This window comes from Poecilia formosa, unplaced genomic scaffold, assembly GCF_000485575.1.
Source record: "Poecilia formosa unplaced genomic scaffold, Poecilia_formosa-5.1.2 Scaffold473, whole genome shotgun sequence".
Classification (NCBI taxonomy): domain Eukaryota; kingdom Metazoa; phylum Chordata; class Actinopteri; order Cyprinodontiformes; family Poeciliidae; genus Poecilia; species Poecilia formosa.
In genome coordinates, this window is record NW_006800412.1 from 295,306 (window position 1) to 311,797 (window position 16,492).

General features: G+C 47.8%; 5 protein-coding genes across 7 annotated transcripts in view; 3 read left to right on the top strand and 2 right to left on the bottom strand.

The window, feature by feature from the left end:
- Nucleotides 1–840, top strand: part of LOC103156297 (glutathione S-transferase theta-1-like) — a 2,616-nt gene extending 1,776 nt beyond the window's left edge. Inside the window, exons 2-3 of the mRNA XM_016664235.1 lie at nt 317–493; nt 563–840. Of these exons, the coding sequence (XP_016519721.1) occupies nt 413–493; nt 563–709 (228 nt within the window). The 5' untranslated portion in view covers nt 317–412 and the 3' untranslated portion in view covers nt 710–840. The remainder of the gene's footprint in view (nt 1–316; nt 494–562) is intronic.
- fibcd1a (fibrinogen C domain containing 1a) overlaps nt 1–8,618 on the bottom strand; it is a 43,198-nt gene extending 34,580 nt beyond the window's left edge. Inside the window, exon 1 of the mRNA XM_007578287.2 lies at nt 8,571–8,618. The gene's annotated coding sequence lies outside the window, so the exon portion shown is untranslated. The remainder of the gene's footprint in view (nt 1–8,570) is intronic.
- Nucleotides 1,138–6,006, bottom strand: chek2 (checkpoint kinase 2). 2 transcript variants are annotated; one of them, XM_007578289.2, is made up of 15 exons: nt 5,901–6,005; nt 4,139–4,375; nt 3,938–4,062; nt 3,667–3,799; nt 3,486–3,576; nt 3,098–3,194; nt 2,919–2,972; nt 2,787–2,851; nt 2,567–2,666; nt 2,393–2,479; nt 2,142–2,305; nt 1,961–2,076; nt 1,787–1,872; nt 1,370–1,468; nt 1,138–1,293 (listed from the first exon to the last, which is right to left on the bottom strand). In XM_007578289.2, exons 2-15 carry the CDS (start codon nt 4,365–4,367, stop codon nt 1,195–1,197), a joined length of 1,545 nt encoding a protein of 514 aa, XP_007578351.1. In that variant the 5' UTR covers nt 4,368–4,375; nt 5,901–6,005; the 3' UTR covers nt 1,138–1,194. The 2 variants fall into 2 exon arrangements, with proteins under 2 accessions (XP_007578351.1, XP_016519714.1); XM_016664228.1 differs by having other exon boundaries at nt 1,138–1,468; nt 5,901–6,006.
- entr1 (endosome associated trafficking regulator 1) lies at nt 6,076–11,179 on the top strand. Of its 2 annotated transcripts, XM_007578291.2 has the most exons (9): nt 6,078–6,266; nt 6,385–6,509; nt 8,274–8,383; nt 8,708–8,789; nt 8,931–9,004; nt 9,071–9,182; nt 9,263–9,325; nt 10,080–10,219; nt 10,696–11,179. In XM_007578291.2, exons 1-9 carry the CDS (start codon nt 6,224–6,226, stop codon nt 10,817–10,819), a joined length of 873 nt encoding a protein of 290 aa, XP_007578353.1. In that variant the 5' UTR covers nt 6,078–6,223; the 3' UTR covers nt 10,820–11,179. The 2 variants fall into 2 exon arrangements, with proteins under 2 accessions (XP_016519720.1, XP_007578353.1); XM_016664234.1 differs by lacking the exon at nt 9,263–9,325 and having other exon boundaries at nt 6,076–6,266.
- A 1,248-nt stretch (nt 11,180–12,427) lies between these two features.
- On the top strand, nt 12,428–14,696 carry LOC103156302 (uncharacterized). Its single transcript, XM_007578292.2, has 2 exons — nt 12,428–13,431; nt 13,714–14,696. Exons 1-2 carry the CDS (start codon nt 13,396–13,398, stop codon nt 14,596–14,598), a joined length of 921 nt encoding a protein of 306 aa, XP_007578354.1. The 5' UTR covers nt 12,428–13,395; the 3' UTR covers nt 14,599–14,696.
- Nucleotides 14,697–16,492: the final 1,796 nt, after the last annotated feature.

The following is a 16,492-nucleotide window of genomic DNA, read 5'->3' on the forward strand; positions in this document are numbered from 1 at the left end:
ATCTGGAACAAACTTCCAGAAAACTGTAAAACAGCTGAAACACTGAGTGTCTTTAAATCCAGACTAAAACCCTCCTGGTTAGTTTATTTGAAACATAATCAGTTATGAATTTAACGACGGCATAGACTTAATGTGACGTTTTGATTGTTGATTCTCTGCTGCATGACTTTGTGTTTTTGTGATGTGAAGCTCTTTGAAATGCCTGCTGCTGAAATGTGCTGTACAGATACAATCTGATTGATTACTAACAAACACACACACAGACATACTGACACTGAAACACACCCTGCCCCTCCCATGTGGCTCCACCCCCCAGGTTCTGCTCCCTGCTCAGCTCGGAGTCCCGGTGGACCAGCGCCGCCTGGACCGGGCCCTGTCGGACCTGGACGTCACGCTGGAGCGGCTGGAGTCCATGTTCCTGCAGCGCCAGGCGTTCCTCTGCGGCGATGACATCACTGTGGCCGACCTGCTCGCCGTCTGTGAGCTCATGCAGGTGAGTTGGTGTCTGGAGAGGCGGGGCGGGGCTTGGCCGGTTCTGAGCGCGCTCACTGTGTGTCTGCAGCCACTGGGAAGTGGGCGGGACATCCTGAAGGACCGTCCCCAGCTGCAGCGCTGGAGGAGCCGCGTCCAATCAGCCGTGGGCGAGTCGTTTGATGATGCTCATGCCGTGCTGTTCGCTGTCAGAGACCGCCGCCGCGCCAGGCTGTGACATCACCGAGGGGGTGGAGCCTCTTCATTAGGACCGGAACTCACTGGAAACTGATTGGCCGTCCTCATGATGTCATGTGACAGACTGTGCCTGGCCCGGTTCTGATGAATAAAGATGATTATTTTCTCCAACTGTGGTTCTGATTCTTCACCTGAAACTGCAGTGGCGTTCTGACTGGACCCGGTCCTGACCCGGTTCTGATTGGACCCGGTTTCAATAACTAGCTTCTTTGATCATTTTAAGGTTTGAATAGAAATAATTTAGATTAAATTATAGATAAACTGGATTAAATGTTTTAGTCTCTGGTTCTGAGAACCGGACCGGACCGGACCAATCCTCAGAACCAGATCCAATCAGTTCAGACACTTCTTGGTTCTGATCTCGGTTTTCTTCAATCATTAAATGTTTTAAACAAAAACACTGCAGATGGATTTTTCTGGTTCTGTTTATTGCTCCGGAACCAGAACCGGACCGGTTCTACAGCACTAGAACTTCCTCTTTGCAGGGTGATGAAGATGCTCCTCTTCCTCCTCTCCTCTTCCTCGTTTCCGATTTAAACTTCCTGCTGAGGATGGCTCCGCCTCCTGCAGGGGGGGGAGCCGGGCTGCCGTAAGGGCTGGGCTTCCTGTTGCATGAAGGTGTGAGGTCGTGTGTGGTTACCGTAGAAACAGCAGCAGATGGAGCATCATCTTCATCATCTTCATCTCCTCTTCCTGCTGGCTTCATGAGCCTGTGAGCCGTCTGCAGCATCGGCTGGTCCTGAATCACAGGAGAGAGAGGCACTGACTACACCTCCCATCATGAAAGGGAGGAATTAGGAGCGTTTGGTTTTGACTAGAAGTAACTCAGGGTTCTACAGACATTCACTACAGGAAGGAGTTTCTATGTTTTTACTTTGTTTAACTTTGATTTAACCAGCATTGAGATTATCAGCATAAAACTAAAAATTTAAACATTACATACAATTAACATCCACAAAAACGACCTGCAAATGTTTTAACCCATCCAAACATTAAAAAAAACGCATCCTATCCCATTGGGATATGTGTGGTGATAAAGTGGCTGCAGTTCCCCTACCTGCAGCCAGGGGTGCTGCAGAGCTTCATCCACAGTCATCCTCAGCTTGGGGTCGACCACCAGCAGCTTCCTCACCACGTCTTTGGCTGAAACATCAGTGAGGTCTCAGCGTCAGCTCCCGGGCCGCCTCACCCTGACGGGAAACCCAACCCTTCCCCCGGTTACCGTGGTTACCTTGGTTGGAGACACGCCTCCACTTGGACGGGACCATGGTGAATTCCCCGTGGATGATCTGCTCCGTCACTGAGCGCTCGCCGAAGCTCTCGTGGAATGGTGCGTAGCCACTGAGGCTGCCAGAGGCACCGGGTTAGACCGGGGACACAGCCGGCACTGCAGTGAGGGGGGCGGAGCTTACCAGACAAACAGAAGCACACCCAGGCTCCAGGCGTCCACCGCCAGCCCGTAACCGGTGCTGGAGGCGTGGGTGAAGACCTCAGGGGCCAGGTAGGATGGAGTCCCACACAGCGTCCGCATCAGGGCCGCCTCCTCCAGGATCCTTGACTGATTGAAATCTGTCACCTTCACGAGGGGGCGGAGCAACCAGAGGACAGCATCACAGGAGGGCAAAGAGGACGCCCTCTAGCAGGATGAGGAAGGTGGACTCACCTTGATGAGACATTCGTCCTCACTGGAGGACAGGAGGACGTTCTCTGGCTTCAGATCTCTGTGGATGATCCCGTTCCTGTGGAGGTACTACACACACACACACACACACACACACACACACACACACAGTTACCTGGCAGTGCTGGTTACCACGGCAACAGCAGCAGGCCTCACCTGCACGGCGCAGAGCATTTGATAGAAGTAAAGCTTGGCCACGCCTTCATCGAGCTGCTGCTGAGACTTCACTCTGTGGAAGAGCTCACCGCCCTCCATGCTGGGGGGCGGAGCCAGAGATAAGGGTTGGAGTCAAACACAAAGGGGCGGAGTCATAGATAATGGGGCAGGGCCTCATGCTGGGGCGGGGCACAGCAACCAAGGCTCTGGTGGGACTCACAGCTCCAGGACGATATAGTAGCTGTCCTCCGTCTGGTAGAAGTCCTCCGTCTTTATGAGACACGGCTGCAGGAGACAGACGTCTATCAGGACAGATGAGACGTGTCTCTTCTTCTTCATTGGTTTTACTTACATGATCGACCCTCTGCAGGATCTCAATCTCCGTCTCTGCGTTCCGTGTCGCAGTCTGTAATTGGACGATAAAGCAAACAGGTAACATGTTCATCACAACGTTCGTGCCGCCATGTTTGGAGTCCTGAGGCGAGCAGAGACAGGAAGGAGACGTGAGAGCGAATCAGATCGCAGACCCACCCCCTCAGACTGGAAGTTCTTCTTGTTGATGATCTTAACTGCAAACTTCCTGCAGGTGGAGCGTTCGAAGGCCAGCCGCACCTCGCCGCACACACCCCTAGAACACAGCGGGGGGTTAACGGACCCGGGTAATGCTGCAGAACCGGTTAGAACCTCCAGAACCTTCAGCTTCTCATGAAATGGGATTCACACTGGAGTTTTCAACCCATCTTCCAAAACCCAACAAAATGGAAAACAGCAAAAAGCTGGGCAGAGATCAGGTCAGAGACAGGAAGTGGACCTCCGAATGGAGCCAGAGACAGGAAGTGGACCTCCGAATGGAGCCAGAGACAGGAAGTGGACCTCCGAATGGAGCCAGAGACAGGAAGTGGAGCTCCAGCAGACTCACGTTCCGATCCGGCGGGTCAGCACGTATTTGTCCTGCAGAGCTCTGGGTAAACTGGACTGATCATCGGACATCAGGTCGATGAAGACAAAAACTGCAGGGTACAGAGGACACGCGGTCAGTCAGGTGGGTCAGACTGACGCAGGAAGACCAGGTAAATGGTCATGTGACTCAGGTGCATCACCTCGGTTGCGCTGCTCAGCCAGAGAAAGGACGGCGTTATTCGTTAGAGGCAGCTTCTTGTTCTGACCGACCTTCACCCCGTCCACAAACGTCCCGTTGTTACTGTAGTCCTCCACGAAGACCTCCGATCCCTCCTGGGGACAGAGAGGACAGATGGGGGGGGACAAATGAAGGACAAGTGAGACTAAACCAGTCGCAGGAAAGACATGTTTCCTGCTGAACCACCGGAACCAGCAGCCCAGTTGAACCGGAACCAGCGGCCCGGTTCCCACCCTGTAGATCCTGAAGTGCTTCTTGCTGTAGATCCTGAACCTCTTGGACTTCCTGTCCTCCGGGTCGTCCAGGACATAGTCGCAGGCGGTGTCCCGTCCGAACAGGTACCGGTCCTCCACACAGTCTGGAAGCACAGAGAGGCGGGTGAGTTCTGGCTCCGGCCCCGTTCCGGCCCGGCAGAGCAGAGGACAGTGGGTCACCGTGGCTCCGGAAACCCGGGGCCATGGGGAGCAGCCGGCCCCAGGGCTGAAGCTCCGCTTCCTCCGGGACAGACGGCAGCGTGACGGGGAGCGTGTCCACGCTGCTCAGCGTCCCCGAGCCGCTGGACGACTGGCTGGCAGAGGCAGGACCGCTGGACGAACCGGACCCCTGCTGGGACGGGGGCCGGTTTTGGGATGGTTCCCCCTCAGCTGAGCTCTCTGCAGACATTCTGACACCTGCAGAACAAAACAGGATTGAAGTCTTTGTCTAAACAGGATGGACTACAGCAGCAGATGGACACTCCATGGTGGATTCTAGTCAGGAAGGTGATTTCCGGATCAACCATCAAACAATCATCCATTTCTAATCAATTAACTAATATTCAAAGATTCATTGCTTTGTGGTCGAATTCTGATGATTGAAATACCAACGTCTGATACCCTGGTCCTGGTACTCTGCCCCGCAGGGCATGCCAGTTTTAGGTGTTACACACCAGAGTGGGACGAAGGCACCAGGGAACCAAAGTGAGTCAAACTGGGGTTACCCCAACTCCTCCTGTTCCCTGGTTCATACAGAACAAGGCTGAACCTCATGGACGTGGTTCTTCATGGACAATAGACTGTTGTTCTGACAGTCAAAAAGGAGTCAAATGTTTACAGATCTATGCCTGTTTTCTTAAATAAAATATAATAACAATGCCATGTTATCATTTTTTAAGCTTGGGTACACACATTTTGGGAAATATGTTAATGTGAGTTAATTATGAACGACATGATACCCATTGTCTGCCAACAATACAGAGTGCTTGACACCAGTGAAGAAACTTTTACTGGTATGTAATGATGTAGGACCTATCATAGCAAAAATGTACATGAATCAGCATTGATTCTTTACTTTCATTCAATGTAAAGTCAACCCAAATGTGCCTGTAGATCCACATTCAGATGATGGTTGAAACGCTCATTCAACATGTAAGAAATTTCAATGTCAGGCTTCAACGTGGATTCACTGTTTCTGCCTAACATTACCTAGGCAGAAGAATGCCAAAGTAACTGTTCTTAGGCACAGTTGCTTAGGGTTTGGCCCTACATTAGTAGGCTAACATAGCTAATATAGACACTTAAAACCTTTGTTGCCTTCATTATAAGCCTTATATAGGCTTTAAAATTTTTGCGGCTCCAGATAGATTTGTTTATTGGTTGTTTTTTGGTCCAAAATGGCTCTTTCAACATTTTGGGTTGCTGACACCTGGGATAAGGTTAGCAAATCATATTTGCTGCTGTATTAGACAGAAATCTCTTTAAACTGAACTTCATACATTGATAAGTGGGAATAATAGTTTACATTCAGAAAGTATAGTATAGTTTTATTATTTATCTATCTATCTATCCATGATCTTCCCACCAGAAGGATGGAAGGATCCAGCATCCTGTTGAAGAAACTCTCAGCACCGAATCCCATTTAGAAACTGTTTGATTTTACTGTGGTTCGTTTATAAGTTACCAGAACCGCCACATATATCAGGTCCACATGCATGATGCTTCTGGTTCGGTTCGGCGACAAATTTATCTTACTCGGTCCACCAGGGACCAGAAACTTTCAGAATATCGGTCCCAGCAACCGTAGTAGCACGTCAATACGACCACCTTATTTTAGAGGATTTTCTAAGTGAGTTCGGAATGGGTGAAACTGTAAAGGTAGCCGTCTTGACCAGTATCGGAACCAGAAATAACAGGAGCAAAATACAGGAGTCGCTCTCACCTCTTGAGTTGGGCTCTAGTTCGGGTCCAGTTCTCCAGGGAATATCTGCAGCTCCACAACTATCCAACGCATGTGCAAGAGGCTCACCGGAACAACCTGCTTCCTTGTTTTTTTCCCTCTTCACGTCACGTGACTGTTACAGCCAATAGGAAGCTGAAACTACCGTCACGTGGACTTTGATGTGGACGTGTTTTCCCGATTCTGGTCGGGTTCTTTTGAGACCATTTGATCGGTAAAATGATCCACAAGACATCGATAAGCGAGAGGTGACAGCTGGACCGAGCCGAGCCGAGCCGAGACGGGCCGAGCCGGGCTGGTTTGTCATGTCCGGACAAAGGGGCGGAAAATCCCTGATCATCACTGACGGTGAGTCCTGCGGTTCGGTCCGGAATAGTCCGACTGCCTGGTTCTGGTCCTGATCAAAACCAGATCTGATCTGTGTTTGGATCAGAACCGATTTGGTTTCAGCTTTTCCTCTCTGCAGATGAGGAAGAGGAGGTCCAGGATGGGCTGAACCCGTTCTCCTTCAAAGAGTTTCTGCGCTGGAAGAACCAGGACCAGAACCAGGACCAGGACCAGGACCAGAACCAGAACCAGACACACAGAAAGGTATGGACCAGCAGAACCTGGACCTGATGATGGAAATGTTCTATCAGCTTTACTATTATTATTATTATTATTATTATTATTATTATTATTATTATTATTATTATTATTATTATTATTATTATTGGGGCCTGCCCATATGCAGTGCATAGGGAGAGCAGTGACTGACTTGCGAAGCCGATGTGTTGCGACAGGACAAACTCACCCTCAGACCCATGTTTTTCCATATATTTCTGAAAAATGTCAGACCTCAGCGCACATCATCTTTCTCTCATCGCTGTTAGTACTGTGAGTGAGGTAGAGATATGAATCGCGGGAATATCGGAGACGACAAATAGCCCTCTCATACCTTCAAACGGTTTTCGAATACGTGTCACGGTTCCTGAACAGGAAGGAGTTGTTCGAAGTGTTTTTTTGTGAGAAACAGACTGGTTTAACAGTGGATTAATTACCATGGCAACAGAACACAGAGCAGAGGAGCCGCTTAGGACTACAAACCAGCAGCCATAGCTGTAGTTCTATCTATGGCCAAGACTCAGTTAAAAGAGGCCTGAGCAGCATGTCAGAACTACAACATGGCGGAACTGTCAGTTACTATAGAGGAGGAGTTGGCTGATATTCTGAACTACTTGTGCTTTGAGCATCATATAACTGATTTAACCCGATCACTATTACACATGGATTTAGTGTGGCCATTTCAAATTAAGCTTACTGAAAATTTGCACAAGCCAGTGCATTAGCATTAGCCTTTTACCTAAAATAACCTATTAGTTAATTTTCTTACTTATTTGCCATGTTTAGCATACTGAATGGAGTAAGTCAATGAAAGACAACATGCTAGTGATGCCCCTCATGTTTCCACTGAGAGCATTCAGTGGCATCTCAGGGTCAAAGGTCAGCATTCAAAATGCTAACTTTAGCATTTTGGCTAATTTTACACGATTAATTAATTTTAACATACTGAATGGCACAAGTACAGCTTAGTCAACATGCTTCTGACTCTCCACAGGTTATTGACTACAACTGAGCTCAGCTTAGCATTGATTCTTATTTTTAGCATCAAACCAACATGCACACTTTGGCAGGCCCCGGTTAAATTTCTTCAGGATTTTTCTAGTTGTTGTTATTATTATTATTATTATTATTATTATTATTTTTATTATTATTATTATGCGTTTTAATTCATTGTTGAAATTTGTGATGTTTTTTTTAAACCGGTAAAATGAGTTTGATGATAGAATTGGTTTGTTTTATTAGTTGGACAAGAGAAGAATCCAACATTTTTACATAAATGAGGGAAAAGTTCTGGAAAACGTTTTGGTGAAATAAATTTAGGACAATATTACCAGAAAATTCCAGAAAAAGAAGCAGAAGAAGTGACAGATCTTCTTCATGGAGTCTGTGGTTCAGTGAGACTAATCCTGATATGATTAGATATTTGTTTATGTGTGATTTTATAAATATTTTCTGTGGTTGAATAATTTTCTGGATATTGGTCAGCCGACGCATCCTGCTGCTGTAACTCTAAACCTTCAGAATCTTTAACAGGAACATTTTGGACCTGCTCCTGTTTTTATGGCGGATTCATTGATTAATGCCTCAGGGTCAGGCACAGCGACCTTTGACCCAGATTTGGGTTGGGGTTAGCTTTAGCTCACACCTGGAGGAAACACCTGAATGATGCTGACTGGGCAGTTCCAGTGAAGCTCTGTGTGTCTGCTGCCACCTGCTGGCCATCTGCAGCTGTTATATTCTCTGTCCAATCAGGAGGAGGCTTTGGAGTGGAGCTTCCAGCCATTGGTGGACAGCGCCTCCTCCCTCTGCACTAACAAGGAGGAAGAGGATGCGGATGAAGACAATAGAGGAGAAGAGACGAGGTAGGCCGTGCCCTGTCAGGGTCAAAGGTCGGTTCTGACTCCTGGACCCAGCAGTCTGGGGTAATGAACCCGGCTGTACCAAGGAGAACCCATTTCTGGTACCAGTCTCTCCTCCAGAACCTTCAGAAGCTCTCAGGTTTTCCTGGTTTCCTCTGGACTCCGCCCACCTGAGGCAGGCTGAGTTCTGGAGCTTCAGGTTCCAGAATGGACCCAGTAGAACCTGAGATGGTTCTTCTGAAGGTTCTGGCCTGGTTCAGCTGCAGGGGAGAGATGACCTGGTTCACTTGTGGGTTTCCCTGGTAACAGCTGACTCCTGTCCTCCAGGTTCTCCTTCAACCCTGAAGGAGGAGACGAGACGCCCCTCGGCCAATCAGACGCCAGCAGGGGGCGGAGCCTGATCCAACAGGTAGGAAGCACAGGTAGACGCCTGGAGCTGCTTCTGAACCAGAACCAGAACCAGGTCCATCTCTACTGAAACACTAAAATACTTAAGTATTTTTAGTAACTACACTAAAAGATTTGAGTTCTGGTTCTGGTTCTGATCCAGATGAGGGAGGAGAACTCGGCGCTGAGGCGGAGCGTCAGGGAGCTGCAGAGGAGAGCTGAGCTCCATCAGTCCAGGTGAGTGGCAACCGACAAATCACAGTGCGGCATGGCGACCTGTTTACCCAGCGTGCCTTGCTGCAGGGCGAGGCGGCTCTCTGAGGAGCTGCAGCAGAGGAGGCGCCAGGAGGAGCAGGAGGCGCAGGACTTGGAGAGCATGGTGCAGTCAGTGGAGCAGAACCTGCAGCTGATGAAGGTAAGAAGGAGGAGGAGGAGGAGGAAGATTGGTTCACACCTGGACTGATGGGTGTGTGTGTGTGTGTGTGTGTGTTACAGAGGCGAGCAGTGAAGGCTGAGAGCAGTGTTTCCAGACTGAAGGCGGAGCTTCAGCAGCTTCAGGTAAACCTGGATCCAGGTGTGTGTTGGTCCTTACCAACACACACACACAGACACACTACACACACACAAGCTCTAGACAGGAAGCCCAACATGGAGCCTCTAACTCAGGGGTGGGCAGTCCTGGTCCTGGAGGGCCGGTGTCCTGCTGCTCTTAATGTCTCCCTGGTCCAACACACTTGGATCCAACAGCTGAATCACCTCCTCAGTGCAGCCAGGTTCTCCAGGGTCCTGCTAACGACCTCATTATGTGATTCAGGTGTGTTGAAGTAGAGATGGATCTAAAAGTTGCAGGAGACCCTCCAGGCCTGGAGCTGCCCAGCCATGCTCTAGGTCAGGGGTCCCCAAAGTGGGTCCTGGAGGCATCCTGCATGTTTTATTCTCTCCCTGGTTTAACGCACCTGGATCAAATGATGGATCATCAGAGGCCTAAGAGGAACATTGACCTGCTGAAAAGGTCGTTACTACCAGGGAGAGAATCAAACGTGCAGGATGCCGGGCCTCCAGGAACCACTTTGGACACCTCTGCTCTAGAGGGTTGAGGAACACCTGGGGGCTCATCCAGGATCTTTCTGTTCAACTAGGAACAGTTCCTCCAGAGAAACAGCTGAAGAGTTCCTCACTGATCCCACTGGGCCAAAGGTACTGACCCATTCCGGTTCAACCAGCAGAACCTGGACAGAACTGCCTGATATGGCCTGACAGCAGTGTGTGCGTGTGTGTGTGCGTGTGTGTGTGTGTGTGTATGTGTGTTTAGGTGGAGGTAGACACTCTGCGATCAGAAAACAACCGTCTGAAGGCTGCTGAATCTGAGGTCGTCATGACGATGAGACAAAACGCTCAGGTGGCGGCTGAGTACTTGAGCAAGTCAGTAAGCCACGCCCACTCCTCCATAAGGTCAGTATCCGCAGGAACTGAGTGGGCGGAGCCAGCAGGGCTAAATTTGAGACGTGTTTAATCAAAACAATCCATGTAAATGCTAATGCTACCATTATCATTGGCAACGTCCGCCACACTTAAAGCGCACTGAGCATGTGCACCATGTTGAGGTTAGGGCTCGTAAAAAATCATTATAATTGATCATAACACTTCCTGGTCCCAGATGACATAAAGTGACGTTCGTGCCACTCTGAGCTGCTTCTCTAGCTCCCCCTCTGGAAACTTCTGGTGTGACAAGTCCAAGTTCCAGATGCTCTCAGCCTCTCCAGATGTTCAGGTCCCAGAGGCCGGAGCTGAGGCGCCATTGGCTGCTTCAGGTCATGTGACCACAGCAGCTCAGTGGTTTTCATGAGTTCACTCTCTAATGCAGTTTCTCCACCTTCCACCAGTTGGAGCCGAGTTCTCACTGACCTTTCACCTTTGTGTGTGTGCAGGCAGCTGCTGGAGGAAGCAGAAACTCTCCGTTTGGTCTCTCAGCTCCTCCAGTCCATCGATAAGATCTCCAGTGTTCAGCCTGATGGTGCAGTTGCCATGGAAACTGTGGAGTCAGCACCCTGAGGTTTTACTTTAAGAGAGGAAAGATGGAGGAGGTTCAGCTTCAGATCTCTCCTCCTGGACTCCAAGTTTTTACTGTTATTGTTTTGATTTCTGTGAGATGATGATGATGATGATGATGATGGTGGTGGTGGTGATGAAGATCTGGAGGTTTCAGCACTGAGCTCTCCTCCTCCAGGTTCTGAGTAAAATGACCAGATATGAGAAAATGATTCATTTATTTTATTTTCCGTTACAAAGGTTTGGTTTGAACTCTGACCTCTGCTAAAGTTTTGACCTTGACTTTGATGTAAACCTGCAGGATCAATAACTGTTCCTTCTGATCTCTTTTAATAAATAAAAACCTGATCGAATCTCTGTAAACTGGAGAGACGCTGCTTTGTTCCAGAAAGTAAAATCTAGACCCGACCTACCAGGAACTGATCCTCACCCAATCAGGACGCTCCGTGTCCTCAGCCAATCAGGACGCTCCGTGTCCTCAGCACAAACATATTGGAAAATAAAAGCCTGTGTTGTCCATGTTGGTGAAACATGGCGCCGCCCTCAACAAGAACAAACAGGATCTGGACTCATCAGATTAACCTGGTTTAGATCAAACCAGTTCAGATTAAAATGATCTGTAACTGATCTATAGCAGATCTGTAACTGATCTATAGCAGATCTATAACTGATCTATAGCAGATCTATAACTGATCTATGGCAGATCTGTAACTGATCTATGGCAGATCTGTAACTGATCTATAGCAGATCTGTAACTGATCTATGGCAGATCTGTAACTGATCTATAGCAGATCTATAACTGATCTATAGCAGATCTATAACTGATCTATAGCAGATCTGTAACTGATCTATAGCAGATCTATAACTGATCTATAGCAGATCTATAACTGATCTATGGCAGATCTGTAGCAGATCTATGTGGTGCCAGATTTATTTGGCCCTGAAGCAGAACAATGCCCATCCCATCAAACATCTCCTGCCATGTCTCTGTGATATTAAAGGCTTTGAACTTTTTAAATTTTAATCAAATGAAAACAGAGGTGATGGTGTTTGGACCCAGTGGCTCCTGTGAGTCCTCCTCTGTGGACCTGGGAACCTTGGAGGTTTATTTTAAACCTGTTATTACAGATCTTGGTTTTAAGGTGGACGGTGATTTTAAATTGGACGGCCAAAGTCCAGCTTTTATCATTTAAGGCGATTGGCGTCAGTGAAATCTTTTCTTTCCAGGCAGCATTTTGAAACAGTGATCCAGGCTTTTATTTCGACTCGACTGGATTACAGTAACTCACTTTATCTGGGAGTCAGTCAGTCGCTGCTCTCACGTCTGCAGCTGGTTCAGATGCTGCTGCACCACTTAGGACAGGAACTCGACAGAGAGCAGGTGACCCCTGACCCCTGACCCTGACCTGACCTCACTTCACTGGCTGCCTGGATATTTTAGGATTCATTTTAAAATTCTTATGTTTGTTTTTAAATCACTACATAATTTTGCCCCGGCTTACCTCTCTGAGCTTCTTCACCCTACATACCCCATCCGTCTCTCAGGGCAGATCAGCTGCTCCTGGAGGAACCGAGGTCCAGCAGGAAGCTCAGAGGGGACAGGGCCTAACCCTGGCATCACTGCATGTCTGCTTGTTTTAGATCTGGATCATAGAAACCTGGATTTGTTTTTAGATTCTCTTTAAATCCATTTCCTGTTGGAAACAGAACATCGGTCCACTTTGACCCATTTAGCAGAATCCAGAAAGTTCTGGACCCCAGAGAGGGAAACAGAAAGGATGCCAGAGCGCCACATGACCCTGAGGTCACATGACCCTGAGGTTCTGACCCAAAAGAGAAGTGAATCTGCTGAAAACAGGAATTTCCTGCTGAGCTCCAGTTAAAGACGGGCCAGTAGGACCAGAACCCTTGGGAAGGTTCTGACTGGTTCCAGTCTCCATTACTGGACCCATAACATTTAATTCCTGTAAAGTGTTCAGTCCAAACAAGCCGGCACCCAGTCAGACAGAACAACCCAAAAGAACCGAACCAGAACCAATAACCTGTGATGGAGGATCTGTGAGGAGATTCTGCCTGGATTTGTTTGTTCATGTTTGACTTTTGGGTCCAGGTTCTTGACGGCGATCTGATTCACCTGAAGAAACTGGTTATTAATCATTTAATTCACAGTAAGTTATTAATTAGTTATTAATCAGTTATGAATCAGTTATGAATCAGTTCATGAGCCAAACATCGCTGAGTCTGTAGGTTCCCAGCAGGTCTGAGTCAGACTGCGGCTCTGGCCGGCGTTCCTCGGTGGCCGGCGTTCCTCGGTGGCCGGCCTTCCTCGGGGTCGGGGTTAATGCTGCTTCCCAACTGGGAGTCTGAGGCTCTGGCCGTCGCTGTGCTGCAGAGTTCCTCTGGGTTCTGGGAACCTGTGAGGTTCCACAAACCTGTGGGCATAAAAATGCTTCATCAGCATTAAAACCGTCTAGTTTGGGTCTTCCAGAAGCCAAGAAGAGGAATTGGGGATTTCCTGAAAACATTTAGCCTGCCGTCAGCAGGTTTCCTTTGGCTCTGCTCCGAGGATTTAAACCCAGATGGATGAGCTGGAGGCATCAGAGCTCTGGAGACACGTAAGTGACTTTAACTGTTCTGTCAGTTTGATGTGATGAACTTAGAACCAAACTGGTTCACATTTAATCTGATTTTCTATGATATGAGTTTATAACCTGGAAATGATTTTTTTTTTGGTTCTGAGTTTCATCCAGATTCAAACCGTCTGGTTTTCCTTCCACAGCGTTAGGGCAGTGTAGAAGTGCTACACTGTCTTTGTGGAGCAGACGTTGGTTTCCTGTAGCGATGATTGAATCTGTCGGATGTTTCCTGTTTCTCATTCTGGGTTTCTCTTGATGCAGCAGCTGAAGATGCCACAGCACATCACCGACATCGACATTTCTGTGAACCATGCCGAGGAGAAACAGCTACGGAAACTTGGCTTCACTCAGATCCATGTGGACCTGAACTCCGACACTGGAGGAAACCCAGTATACCTCTGGTACAAAACCAGTGACTGTCCCGCCATCACCAGGATCCAGTTCTCCTTCACCGATGAGATGAGAGAAGGTCTGGTCACCGAAGGGTACCACAAGGTGGACAAAAACCTCAACAACGGAAACAGCGGCAGCGCCATCTACCTGTGGTTCTTCAAAGGCTGCACTGATTACGACGTCCCGGTGGTGGAACTGGACGTCTCCACCGATGCCCAGAGCGACGCCATGAAGGTCCAGCCGCTGTGGGAGCGGTCAGCCTGCGACCTGAACCGCCGGGCCGGAGGGAAGTGGATCTACCTGTGGATGAAGAGGGAGAGGCAGACCTACATCAGCGACATCACAGCCACCGCCAACACATCTCTGGACTCCAGCCTGTTCCGCCAAGGCTACACCCGAATGGACGAAGACACCAACAGAGATGCAGGTGGGGCTTTCATCTTCCTCTGGTACCGGCGGACCACTGACAGCCAGAAGGCCGTCAGAGACCTGCAGGTCTCCACTGACGGGGAGTCTGAGGAGAGTTTCCAGAACCAGAACTACCAGCAGGTGGAGTTGGACCTGAACCAGGGAACCAAAGGAAGCCCGGTGTACCTGTGGTTCAAGACCGAGGAGTGCAGCAAAGCGCCCATCAAGATGGTGTCCCTGCTCCTTGACCCCAACGCTGTGGAGCCCTACATGAATGCTGGCGTAGAGGTCATCGAGAAAAACCTCAACAATGCTGGCTGCAAAGAGTTCCTGTGCTTTAACTAGGCTGCAGTGTTTCTGAGCATGCTCAGTGGGAGAAATGATCCCATCAATCTGATCATATCTGTTATCATCTCTGAATCTTAATAAAGCATCTGATCATGTCTGCTGCTAGTTTCATCATTTTATAACAGCAGAACCCTCAGCTGCAGGTCAAAGGTCAGCTGCAGCCCTGCTGTGGCTGAGCAGACGCGTTCCTCCTGCCCACCACCAGGGGGCGTGTCTGAGTGGTTTTGTAGCAAATTGGGTGATGAAAAGCCTTTTTAAACCAATAGAAGAATGTAACTGCTGCTGCACCGTTTGACCTAAAGAGGGCAGCACTGAGACGGTTTTAGGCAAAATAAAGCATAATTTAATTAATTTATATTAAAATGTCAAAATTCAAAAAGAAATAAAAACGCAGAACCATCAATGATGCAGACAGCTTATAAACAGACACTGACAACATAAACAATTTCCATTGAAAACTAAATTATTGACTAATCATCTCAACATGGAAAGCTTTTTAGCTTAGACTTTGTTCTCCTGCCATCAGACTGAGCAACGCCTTGCTTTAGCCATCAGGCTTTAGCCATCAGACTGAGCAACGCCTTGCTTTAGCCATCAGACTGAGCAACGCCTTGCTTTAGCCATCAGGCTTTAGCCATCAGACTGAGCAACGCCTTGCTTTAGCCATCAGACTGAGCAACGCCTTGCTTTAGCCATCAGGCTTTAGCCATCAGACTGAGCAACGCCTTGCTTTAGCCATCAGACTGAGCAACGCCTTGCTTTAGCCATCAGACTGAGCAACGCGTTGCTTTAGCCGCTCGGCGCTCCAGAGTTTCAGGAAGTGTTGATCGTTCATGCAGTTTCTCTTACATTCTGAACTGAACTGGTTTAAGTCGTTTTGAATGGAGCCTCCAGCCAGTTGGAGCGGCTTCGTCCTCCATTGCTGTTAGCGGATGTCACCTGTGCGTCAGATTCACAGGCGTAGCAGAAACACAACACAAAGTTCTGGCTCCTGACTTTAGTTTGTAAAAGCAGAAACTGTGTTAATATTTTTTTTTTAATCTATGGAACTGATTTGTAATCGATTATGTTCAGCCCTACTTTGATGAAATAAACTGAGTTGAATTTTCCAGGACAAGATGACCCGGTTCTGTCTGAATTCAGTTCATTTACTCATCTGAATACCCAATAGGACGAAACACATTAACAATAAAAATCAGACCACAGGTTGTTATTTCATTCCTTTGGCTGAAACATGATAAACTGCCTCGTTCTGCCTTAAATCACAGATGTCAAACTCCTCCTGCAGGACAGTGGAGGACTGGAGTCTGACATCCTGCCTTAAATCAAACTGGCTGCATTACTTTGATAGATTTAAGCTTTTTTTGTTAAGGTAGCAAATATCTAATTATATTTCTCTCTGTAACTCTTATGTTAATGAGAAGAGTTTGAATGGGAGCAGCTGAGCTACAACTAGCCGACAGCTCAGTGTGTGGGAGCTGAGACAGAGAAACAGAAATGTCTGCTTTTATTTCTTACCATCTTCAACATAGAGCCTCTAAAAACACACACTCACAAATCTGGATATTTTTCTATAAAAACTCTGGTGCTTTGAGTGTTAAGTTGAAGTTATGATTCTCCCCAGATCCTCATTATTTCTACAGATCCTCAGCCAGGACACAGAACCAAAAAAGATTTAAACATAAAGCAACTTAGCAAGTTATAATTTAAATAACAGATAACTTGTATTGAGAGCCAGTACAATAAATCAATATTTATGAGGAATTTTATCAAGTGGAGTTACTCATTAAAACTGTTTTATGTATAGCCTTAAATTTTCATAAAGGTGTAGCAGAGATTAGATCAGTGCCACTCAACCAAGCTCATATCTAAACATTTAAATCTTAATTTG